Genomic DNA, 12,171 nt, shown 5'->3' on the forward strand with positions numbered 1-12,171 from the left:
GAAGTGAAGTATTGCATATGCTGTATCAAGCCCCTGAGAAAGACTTACAAGACTCTTTGATGCCAGATAACGACAAATGTTATATTTATTCTGTTTAATTGCAAGAACATTTTGTTAAATTCATATGGTTAAAGTCACCATAAGTTAGGTTTTAGGCCCTGTGCCTTTGAATGTGTGGCTAACTGATACAACCCACTTCCGCTAGCATTGCTAGATTCTCAAAACAATGCTAGCCAGGAGAATCTGGACATTGCTTATAACAAACAGCTAACAATGGTTGAAGGGAAACAAAAATAGGGAAAGATGAGAATAAAACTGCTAAATAATTACGTTAACCTCCAAAACACAGGGGTTTTGCCTTGAAATGTGTCTGTTAAAACTAATAATACCTCTAGTGCTGTTTTGCTGAGTGTTGAGTTTTGTGACAAAACATTCCTATACCTACTGCCAAGTTTGTGTTTGTAGAGTTGAAAATAAAAGTGTACTGTTTTGTCAAAAACCCTCCAGCGACAGTGCACGTTATTCTTCACGCCGTCTTTGTCACTATTTCGTCATATCCGTGGACACCACACTTCCTGCCTGCCACCTGGCAACCGAATGTGAGAGCTTCCTGCACTCCTCCTCCTACCAGGGGAGAGGGAGACAAGATGATCGATTGCATTTTGGGTGTAGAAAATACGAATATCACCTTACCATTTGACTATGTGTAAAAAAATAAAATAAAAATACAAGTCATATCCTCTCACCATTTGACAGGGTGTAGATCACTGATGCATTGAAAGTGTCGCCTGCTCCGAGCGTGTCCACAACGGCCTCCGGTGGAAAGGCATCGGAGTGGACCACTATGCCATCAGGACCCATCGCATCTGCCCCTTTCTCTGCCCAGGCACATATGAGGACAGCCCTGGAACACAGGAAGCCTACTTTCAGGTGTTGAGACTACAATGGCAAACTGGATCAGAATATGAAGAGTTAACAGTGGCATAAAGTTTTAGACATCCTCGCCCTCTTTTTCACAATCCGTCTGTCTGTCTCTTTCCAGCCATCTTTCCGTCCATCGGTCTCTGTCCATCGGTCTCCCCACCTATCTGTCCCTCGCTCTCTTCCGCCATCTGTGTGTCCACTCACCCTTTCTTCACTCTGTGGTAGAGGCCCTTCAGAGCACTGGCAGCGGAGTGGAAGCCAAAATGCATGGCCACATCCTTACTGACAAACACCTGGAGAGGAGAGGAAAACGTTGTTTCAGGTCAGGTACAGGGGAGTGTTATGGCAGTTACCAGGTTTGGTAATGCCCTCTTTAATGCCAGCAATGACATAATCAGGATAAATAGTGATGAACTATCATTCTATACATGTTATATAGGGGGGCTGGGCATCCTTATAAGGCCATGGGGGCTGGGCATCCTTATAAGGCCATGGGGCCTGGGCATCCTTATAAGGCCATGGGGGCTGGGCATCCTTATAAGGCCATGGGGGCTGGGCATCCTTATAAGGCCATGGGCTGGGCATCCTTATAAGGCCATGGGGGCTGGGCATCCTTATAAGGCCATGTGGACTGGGCATCCCGAAGATGCAAGGCACTCTCACAATAAAAATGTATCAATCTCCAAACCTGTAGAGAACAGTGAACTTGTTTTTGTCTGTCTAGATGTTGTCGGGAGGCATTGTTCCAGAGTGTTATGGGTGATACTCATGCTGTCAGCGAGGGCATCGTACCACATCACCATAGTGGAAGAGCTGGTACAGAGGCTCCCTGGTCTTCTCTATCTCCACAGATATGGTGATCCTGTGTTGCTGTGGCAACGTGTTGTTAGACAGCTCCACCTGCTGGATCATCTTCACCTGCTCCTCGGCATTACGGCCCTGTCATGTGTCAAACATGTTATAAACATGACCAAAACCGGTCATGGGATGTTACACTGTTGGTCATGTTTATAAAATGTTCGTATTTTAAGTGTAATAAACAGTACATGATACAAAAATGGTCGAATCATGATTAAATATAGAGTTCTATGAAATTAATGTTCAAGGGTCAATCTGCAGTTCAAATAACACCCAAAGTGGACACCAAGACACCTTTTTAGGTAAACAGTTGAGGGATGGGGCTGGAGAAATGTAACCACTCACAAATTCATAGACAGGGTTATGGATGAAAAGACCGATCATCCATGACATTAAAATGATTGTTTTAACCATGTGTTTACAAACAATGGCGTAAAACAAGCTTATACTGTGGGTTATGATGGGGTTACGCAGCTGAACAAAGCTCATGAGGCATATATAAAAGTTATATTCTTCAATAATCAATGGCTATATATCATTCATTTCAAATTCCAAGCAATCGGTTGCCCCTTTAGCCTCGGAGTAGAGTATCCGGATGACTGTGTGATCACGCTCTCCGTAGCCGATGTGAGCAAGACAATTAAACAGGTCAACATTCACAAGGCCAATGGATGGCCCTGCGGATGGCCCAACTGGCAAGAGTCTTCATTGACATTTTTAAACTCTCCCTGACCAAGTCTGTAATACCTACATGTTTTAAGTAGACCACCATTGTCCCTGTTCCCAAGAGAGCGAAGGTAACCTGCCTAAATGACTACCGCCCCGTAGCACACACATCAGTAGCCATGAAAGGCTGGTCATGGCTAACATCAACACAATCATCCCGGAAACCCTAGACAAACTCCCATTCGCATACCGCACCAACAGACCCACAGATGAGAATGCTGTTCCTTGACAACAGCTCAGCGTTCAACACCATAGTGCCCACAAAGCTCATCACTAAGCTAATGACCTGGGGACTAAACACCTCCCTCTGCAACTGGATCCTGGACTTCCTGATGGGCTGCCCCCAGGTGGTAAGAATAGGTAACGACATATCTGCCACGCTGATCCTCAACACGAGGGCTCCTCAGGGGAGCGTGCTTAGTCCCCTCCTGTACCCTCTTTTCACCCACGATTGCGTGGCCAAGCACGACTTCAACACCATCATTAAGTTCACTGACGACACAATGGTGGTAGGCAGCCTGAGACAGCCTATAGGGAGGAGGTCAGAGACCTGTCAGTATGGTGCCAGGACAACAACCTCTTCCTCAACGTGAGGAAAACAAAGGAGATGATCGTGGACTACAGGAAAAGGAGGGCAGAACATGCCCCAATTAACATCACTAGGGCTGTAGTAGAGCGGGTCGAGAATTTCAAGTTCCTTGGTGTGCACATCAACAAACTATCATGGTCCAAACACACCAAAGAAGTTGTGAAGAGGGCACGACAATGCCCTTTTCCCCCTTAGGAGACTGAAAAGATTTGGCATGGGCCCTCAGAGCCTCAAAAAAGTTCTACAGCTGCACCATCGAGAGCATGGTTGCATCACCACCTGGTCTGGCAACTGCTCGGCATACCATAAGGCGCTACAGAGGGTAGTGCATACAGCTCAGTATATCACAGGGGCCAAGCTTCCTGCCCTCCAGGACCTCTATACCAGGCGGTGTCAGGCGGTGTCAGATGAAGGCCCAATACATTGTCAAAGACTCCAGTCACCCAAGTAATAGACGGTTCTCTCTGCTACCACACGGCAAGTGGTACCGGAGCGCCAAGTCTAGGACCAAAAGGCTCCTTAACAGCTTCTACCTCCAAGCCATAAGACTGCTGAACAATTAATCAAATGACCACCCGGACTATTTACATTGACCTCCACCCCTTTGTTTTTACACTGCTGCAACTCGCTGTTTATTATCTATGCATAGTCACTTTACCCCTACCGACATGTACAAATTACTTTGACTAACCTGTACCCCCTCACATGGACTCGGTACCAGTACCCTCTGTATAAAGCCTCATTACTGTGATTTTATTGTGTTATTATTATTTATTTTTTTACTTTAGTTTATTTAGTAAATACTTTCTTAAAACTGCATTGTTGGTTAAGGTCTTGTAAGCAAGTATTTCACTGTAAGGTCTACACATGTTGTATTTGGTGAATGTGACAAATAACATTTGATTTGATCAATAAGGTCAAAGTTGAACCTAAATCTAGAGTAGAGTGTTCTATAACCTCTTTGTGAGCTCACCTCCCAGTGGATCCATTTGTACTGACTGAGATCTACCTTAGAGAAGTCTGCTGCTGACACATCAGGCAGGTTTCTGAGAGAAAGAGAGGGGGGGAGAAAGAAAGAGGGAAAGAGAGAGAGGGGAGAGAGTTGGAGGGAGGGGAGGAAGAGAGAAAGAGAGAGGGGGGAAGAAAGAAAGAGGGGAAGAGGGAGAGGGGGAAGAGAGAGGGGAGAGAGTTGGAGGGAGGGGAGGAAGAGAGAAAGAGAGAGGGGGAAGAAAGAAAGAGGGGAAGAGAGAGAGGGGAGAGAGTTGGGGGGAGGGGAGGAAGAGAGAAAGAGAGAGGGGGAAGAAAGAAAGAGGGGAAGAGAGAGAGGGGAGAGAGTTGGAGGAAGAGAGAAAAAGGGGGGATAAGAGGGGGGAAAGAGAAACAAAGAGATGTCCTTTTGTAAACAAAATTATTAGTAACCTTATTGGATAGGCAACCTGGACTCAGGGTTAGATGTAACATAGTAAATGTTATTCTGGGACACAATTAGTATGATAGGTTGCAGTTGTAAATGAGAACTTGTTCTCAACTGGCCTACCAGGTTAAATAATGGTGAAATAAAAAGTTGTGTTTTGTATGGTATGTATTAATTTGATGTCCATTATCCATTTCGTATGATATGTTATGAACTGCAAGTTGTACAATATGCTACGAATTTGCAAAACGTTTAATATATTACGAATTCCAATTTGTTGTAGCTAGCATTAGCTTGGTGGCAAATACTAACTAGATTGCTAAAGTTAGCTCGGCTGGGGGGTTGGGGAGTCAGGTTAAAGGGTTAAGGTTAATGGAAGGGTTAGCTAAGAAGTTACAAAGTAGCAATTAGCCGCAAAGTAGCAAGTTAGCAAACATTTTAAATTTGTCCATGATGACATTCTAACACACAACCTTTGGGTTGCTAGACATTTGCTTTATATGCCTGCTCATCCACCCTACTTTAGTGTTTGCCTTAAGTAACCTTCTGTCTTTCGTAAACATAACAAACGTAACATATCATACGAATTTGAGTGTCCCCGGATTTACATTTATATATTAAGTCTAGTCAATGAGACCAGGCTGGGATAGGAAATCAAGCTAGCTTAATAGATATAGAATAGATTAGAATGAGAAAAGTTAGGCTACTGAGTTCATAATCAAAAACAGGGAGGAGAGGAGGGTGTCAATCTCAAATCTGATTGGTTGTTACACCATAGAGCCCCAGAAATGCACCCTACCAAGTTTGACAGAAAACTCATCTTGAAACGAGGGAAAGTTCATACTCCCACCCTAATAGCTGATTGGCTGCTTTTTAGGCAATTGGGAAATAAATGGACCGGAAGAATAAAAAAAAAGGCAACATCTAGGTATTTTCTTGATGCTATGGCAGAGTCTGCTGGTGATCCCTCTAAATTCTGGAAAACTGTTAACTTCTTGGTGACAGGGGGGCAGTATTGAGTAGCTTGGATGAATAAGGTGCCAAGAGTAAACTGCCTGCTACTCTGTACCAGATGCTAATATATGTATTAGTAGTATTGGATAGAAAACACTCTGAAGTTTCTAAAACTGTTTGAATGATGTCTGTGAGTATAACAGAACTCACATGGCAGGTGAAAACCTGAGATAAATCCAACCAGGCAGTGGGGAATCTGAGGCTTGTATTTTTTTAACTCAGCCCCTATTGTAGATACAGTGGGATATTGGTTATGTTGCACTTTCTAAGGCTTCCACTAGATGTCAACAGTCTTTAGAACTTTGTTTGAGGCTTCTACTGTGAAGTGGGACCGAATGAGAGAGGAATGAGTCAGCTGTCTGGCAGAGCGCCACAGGCTCGTATCGCGTGGTCACAAGAGCGTTACTCTCGTTCCATTGCTTTTCTACAGACATAGGAATTCTCCGGTTGGAACAGTATTGAAGATTTATGATAAAAACATCCTAAAAGATTGATTCTATACTTAATTTGACAAGTTTCTATGGGCTGTAACGTAACTTTTTAAAACTTTTAGTCCGATGTTCGGCTGGACCTGAACGCGCGTTTGGATTTGTTTACCAAACGAAGCTATTTGGTCATAAATTATGAACATTATCAAACAAATCAAACATTTATGGTGGAATTGGGATTCCTGGGAGTGCATTCTGATGAAGATAATCAAAGGTGAGTGAATATTTATAATGTTATTTCTGACTAATGTTGACGACACAATATGGCGGATATCTTTTTGGCTGCTTTGTTGTCTGAACGCTGTACTCTGATTATTGCATGGTTAGCTTTTTCCGTAAAGTTTTCAAATCTGACACAGCGGTTGCATTAAGGAGAAGTATCTCTGTAATTCCATGTATAACACTTGTATTTTCATCAACATTTATGAGTATTTCTGTAAATTGATGTGGATCTCTGTAAGATCACCGCAGACAGATTATTTCAATGCATCACAATTCCAGTGGGTCAGAAGTTTACATACACAAAGTTGACTGTGCCTTTAAACAGCTTGGAAAATTCCAGAAAATGATGCCATGGCTTTAGAAGCTTCTAGAAGCTTCTTTAGAAGCCTGCAGACTAAATTTCAACTTGAGACTCTTGTCCCTGTCGCCCATTTTAAACATTTATTGGAGGATTTTTATTTTTCTATTTCTTGTAACTGTTTTGGGTAATGCAAGTTCTTGTGCTGGTATCAAATTTTATTTTTCACATACACATAATTAGCAGATGTAAATGCGAGTGTAGCGAAATGCTTGTTTGGGGAATAACCTGATAGGGGAATAACCTGATAGGGGAATAACCTGATAGGGGAATAACCTGATAGGGGAATAACCTGATAGGGGAATAACCTGTTTGGGGAATAACCTGATCGGGGAATAACCTGATAGGGGAATAACCTGTTAGGGGAATAACCTGATAGGGGAATAACCTGATAGGGGAATAACCTGATAGGGGAATAACCTGATAGGGGAATAACCTGATAGGGGAATAACCTGTTAGGGGAATAACCTGATAGGGGAATAACCTGATAGGGGAATAACCTGATAGGGGAATAACCTGTGTGTAAATGTAATCTGCTGGTGTATTTTTTGTGTTATCTGTGATTGTTTTGTTTGTCTTGTGTAGTTTCTTAATCATTGTACCTGAACTGTATGTGTAAAGTTGTATATGCAGGGCCCATCTGTAAAAGAGACCTTGGTCTCAGTCTGTGTTCCTTGTTGAAATAAGGGTAGAATAATACTTCTCCTTGGAAATCACATGATACAGTATTATCAATGGATGAAATGACATCGTGACATCACATTTAGCATGCAGCGATCGAATTGGTAGAATTAGAGATGATCCCCAGAATTAACCCACGCAGCGCCACTACAGACTGACACGCCCCTAACCCTACGTTTACGGGACATACTGCTACAAACTGTAAAGTTGATGATACATCGGCAATATTGCCTCAAAGATTTGCTAGTGTATCATGGCCTTAACTGACTTGGCTTCTGAGTAACATTCATCTATAGTGTAATGAATATCTCACTCACCAATGATTAACTCACTCACTAATTATTAACTCACTTGGCTCAAGAAGTTTGACTAAGAATGACAATCTTCCAACACCCTTTGAGCTGATATTGTGAGGCAGTTATCTGGCTACAGCGTTGTGTGACGCTCCATTCTGGCTCTAGTCTACTGCAGTGGAGCTGCACATCCCGTATTAGACCCAAACACAGCATTACAGAATCCAGCGCCGGATCGTCCACCGCCTGCGTGTCTTACGTGTCGGAGAGCACGACCGTGCGTGAGCCTCTGGGGGGACACACCACGCAACAGGCACACGGGGTCTCCCCCTCCCGCTGCCAGGCAACGGATGAAATGTCCACCCCGCGGCGCGAGAAATCGCCCACGATGAAGCTGACAGAGCAGAGAGACAGACACACACAAACATGCAAACCCTCAATGAACCCAATGATAATGATACTATATACATTGTCGTTATATCATATCATTATTGTAATAGAATAATGATGATAAATAACACGCGTTTCCTCTGGCCTGAAGGGACGGAGCGGGGGGGACATTTGCTGCAGGCTGGGAGACCAGGGCATAACCTATGACCTCTGAGAAGCATACCTGGGAGATGGGGTAGAGCAGGGGGTTAGTGGGGACAGGTGTCCACCTAGTGGTAGAGACAGGGATAGCAGCACAGGAGAGCCCAAGTGGAGAAGTGAGTGAGGAATTTCAGGAGAAGATCTGAATTGAACCCACAGACACACACACCTAACCACAGACAAACACACCTAACCACAGACACACACCTAAACACAGACAAACCTGTTCATGTGTAGGATGGTGCGAGTGCCCCTGGTCACATTGCTTATGATCATAGAGGTAGGGAAGGAGCTGTGAGGATGTTCTGATAGGAGAGAGATGTCAATCTGGTACTTCTGAAAGTCATCTAGTACGAAGCTGTGGGAATAGTCACTGTATAAGAGAGACATCTCGGTAGAGTTAGTTGTTGTTGAGATCCATAACTGTTCTTGATCATAGCACCACCACCACCAACACCACCTCAGGAAAAACTGGAATAAATGATGGCAGATCACAGAAGTTTTGGAAGATGTCTTTGTAACACCAAAAGGACATGAAATAACAAACAAAAAAAATAGCATGTCTTAATTGATTCTAAACATATTAAATAAATCCCCGAAAGTAGACCTAAGGATTTGATTCTACCTAAACGCATGAAATAAATCCCCCAAAAGTAGACCTAAGGATTTGATTCTACCTAAACACATGAAATAAATCCCACAAAAGTAGACTTAAGGAAGATGATAAAATAAAATACATAATATTTTTATAATAATCCAAGAGTTTGTCAGATGTAATATCTGTTTTTATAAACTGGGTGGTTTGAGCCCTGAATGCTGATTGTCTGGCAGCCATGGTATATCAGACAGTATACCATGGGTTATGACAAAACATTGATTTGTACTGCTCTAATTGCGTTGGCAACCAGTTTATAATAGCAATAAGGCACCTTTGGGGGGGATTGTGATATATGGCCAATATACCACTGCTAAGGGCTGTGTCCAGGCACATGACGCATACAGCCCTTAGACACACCTCCTCGGGCCTTATTGCTTTAAATTGACAACATACTACTTACTCTGCAACATGCCCAGGAGCTAGGGACCCCATGAAAGCACAGGGAGCGCCAAGGAGTGACAGCACAGTGCACGAGTTGGACGCGTTCCCACCACGCTGCCATCGTTGAGACAAACACCTGTGCGCACATGCAGAGGCATGGGTGGAACAACAGACAGCTGTAATATCTTAGTTTAGGTAGTAACCATGACTGCCCTCCTTCAAGTCATTCATTTGCTGTTGTGAATTTACTGACTAGGGTAGCAATATTGAAACAACGGCTTTCATGTTTCTTTTCGGGCTAGTCTAGTGCAAGTAGGATATATCTTAGTAGGTCTAGGCGTGAAGAACGTCAGATCGAAGTTAACGTAATACTCACTTCATTATAATTTTTGCAAGCTAGTGGTACAGCGAAGTTCGTTCACAAGTGGATCTGTCACAGCCCCTAGCCATAACATTTACCCTTACTCTAACCTTAACCAACCCTAACCCGTACCCCTACTCTAACCTTAACCAACCCTTACCTTTAACCATTTTAAACGTCAACTTAAAAAATGGGGTAGGGACCGTACCAAGGATCCCGCATCGCAATGAGCTAAGTAGCAGAGTATTGCGCATGCGCACGGCTTTATTCACTCCACTCCGTAGTCATAAAAAGGGTGTGAGTGTTTTTAGGACTGTAGCTATGTAATTGAAACGGTAAATGCACCAGAGATGATGAGTGCATTCAGTATGAAACATCACTTACCTGGTGTCAGTGTCCTCTTCCGGGTATTTGTCCACTACATTGATAATATCCAGACATACCAGCCCGATACACAGTATCTTTTTGTCACCCATGTTCCCTGCGTGAAATAACGGGACTTTGAACTTCGGATACAATGTTGCTCATATCACACTTGTGTGGTCTTTGAACCCCAGATAGGTGACCACCAATAGGGCGAGACGAGCACGGTCTGGCTCTGCTTTGCGGAGCGTGTGCGCCTGCGCCGCTTATCCTTTATCTTTGAAGAAACATGTTTCCCCTCTCCTGAAAGTTCCCGAGTGTAACCGAAAGATGGTGCTGTTGAACGCCCAACTTTAATCATACGGTATGCTTCAGGTACCCTCATCTACCTGGTAGTTCATTCCCTTCGCCTGATTCATTGGATTCACCTGGTGTCCCAGCTCTAAATCAGCCCCTGATTAGAGTGATATAATTAAAACCAGCAGTACTCGGGTCTCTAGGATCGGAGTTGAGAACCACTGAACTAGCATATCAGAAATGATTTTGTTATGGCTTGAATAAAAGTGTTGGAACGTTGCAAGTGCTTATTTATTTGCGCACATTTTCTAAATGTATAAATAGGTCAGAGTGACTTGACATGAAAGCTTACGACATATACCATTTACCCAGTGTTTACATCGAAATAAAGTGTTACAATAGTAACTTGATATTCCTGGCCTGTGGCGTTTAGAATGCGGACCCGTTCTACCAGCTCAGAATGTGATCTCACAGTGCGCGGTTGCTCCGGTGACCAGAGAAATCCCAGACTGAGAGGTTCTGCTTCGAAACAATATGTCCTGTCACTAGTGATTTGTTACAAGTTAGGTACAGTGGTCAACAGCGCAGTGTCACCATGTTGCTGAATAGAATGGTGGTATTTGGACTCTTTTGTCTGGGGATACTGTAGAGAGGCAGTGGAAATTCAAAGGCACTGGATTTGACAGGGTAAGGTTATGGGGCCTGAACTATGCTATCGGGTAGCCCGAAAATATTGTTGGTTTCTCAGATTGTTCTGGCAAATCTCACATAGAAACGTCATTGGGAGGAAGGATGTTTGAAACGCTTTTTACATTTCTATCCAAAACAATGTTATGAAAGTGGAAAATTAGAAAGTGGCAATGTTATGCTCTTTGTAGACCTATACATACCATGTATAGTTCTAAAAAGACCCTATGACGCAGACATCTTATGATACAGACGTCTTGTTGTCATTATATTCCTCATAGTGTGCTCTAACATATGCAGTGTCTTGATGAAATGTTTTGTTTCAATCACATTCATTTCTTAAACAAAAAAAATGGTAATATCTAAAAAAAAAAGTACTATTTTTTTTAAATGTATTTTTAGAAATAATGTTTGGAACATTATATTCGTCAAATTGATCACATTTCCAGAGTAGGCTACCAGGTACTTTTGAAGATATGACATTATTGATGTTATAGGTCATTAATTAACCAATCACAGCAGTCCTTTACAATTGCACATTCAGTAAATCATCAACAGAGGGAGTTCTTTTTGAATCTGTTATCCCGTGTGTGTTGGAGGTGCTCATTAAATGCATCATCACTTAAAAATTAGCAGAGCCCACTCTGGAAATGTGCTGTACTTGTAGAGCGGTGGTCATCAACCCGAGCGATCTCCTGGTCGATCACCAAAGATTTCTGTTTAAAAAAACAATGATAAAGCCCTGCGTACATATTTTTGCGGGGGTTTTGTGCTGATGGTGGTAGGTGCACTTGATTCAGCAGCCCTAGCGCTGGGAAGGCAAAGTGTTTCCTTTTTGAACAATTTCCTGTGTCTGAAGGTAGAACTCTGCCTCCCCGGCAGGCCCAGAGAGCAAATCAAGTGCACCATATAGGCCTACCACTGGCCAATCAGATAGCTCAGATCACCATGGCTGTACAGTTTCCTCAAGCCATAGACAGTAATAAGAAGCCTCGAACAAAGTTAGAACAAATACTTCAGAGAGACTAAATGAATACAGCACAGAGCTGCTGTTTTTATGACTGAGTTCCTGTTTAAGTTGCTATTCAGACTGTCAACACTTTGTTCAACACTTTCATGAGCCATAAAATGTGCGTTCTCTCTACTTCCACTCAGGCTACAACCAGCACTGCAGCTGCACTGATGAGTATAGCAAAGTGTTCTGATAAAACTGCGTTGTTATATTAGTGTCTTGTCTTTTTTTTTAATATCAAGAAATATTTCATT

General features: G+C 42.9%; 1 protein-coding gene across 5 annotated transcripts; it reads right to left on the reverse strand.

Annotated features, from left to right (window-relative positions):
• Window positions 1-55: 55 nt before the first annotated feature.
• khk (ketohexokinase) lies at window positions 56-10,175 on the reverse strand. Of its 5 annotated transcripts, none has more exons than XM_064928737.1 (9): window positions 9,943-10,175; window positions 9,217-9,333; window positions 8,382-8,516; window positions 7,827-7,961; window positions 4,071-4,143; window positions 1,717-1,863; window positions 1,129-1,217; window positions 747-904; window positions 56-624 (listed from the first exon to the last, which is right to left on the reverse strand). In XM_064928737.1, exons 1-9 carry the CDS (start codon window positions 10,032-10,034, stop codon window positions 527-529), a joined length of 1,044 nt encoding a protein of 347 aa, XP_064784809.1. In that variant the 5' UTR covers window positions 10,035-10,175; the 3' UTR covers window positions 56-526. The 5 variants fall into 5 exon arrangements, with proteins under 5 accessions (XP_064784809.1, XP_064784808.1, XP_064784811.1 ...); XM_064928736.1 differs by having other exon boundaries at window positions 8,382-8,531; XM_064928739.1 differs by lacking the exon at window positions 8,382-8,516.
• Between the last annotated feature and the right edge of the window lie 1,996 nt (window positions 10,176-12,171).

The sequence above is a fragment of the Oncorhynchus masou genome, chromosome 21, assembly GCF_036934945.1.
Source record: "Oncorhynchus masou masou isolate Uvic2021 chromosome 21, UVic_Omas_1.1, whole genome shotgun sequence".
Classification (NCBI taxonomy): Eukaryota; Metazoa; Chordata; class Actinopteri; order Salmoniformes; family Salmonidae; genus Oncorhynchus; species Oncorhynchus masou.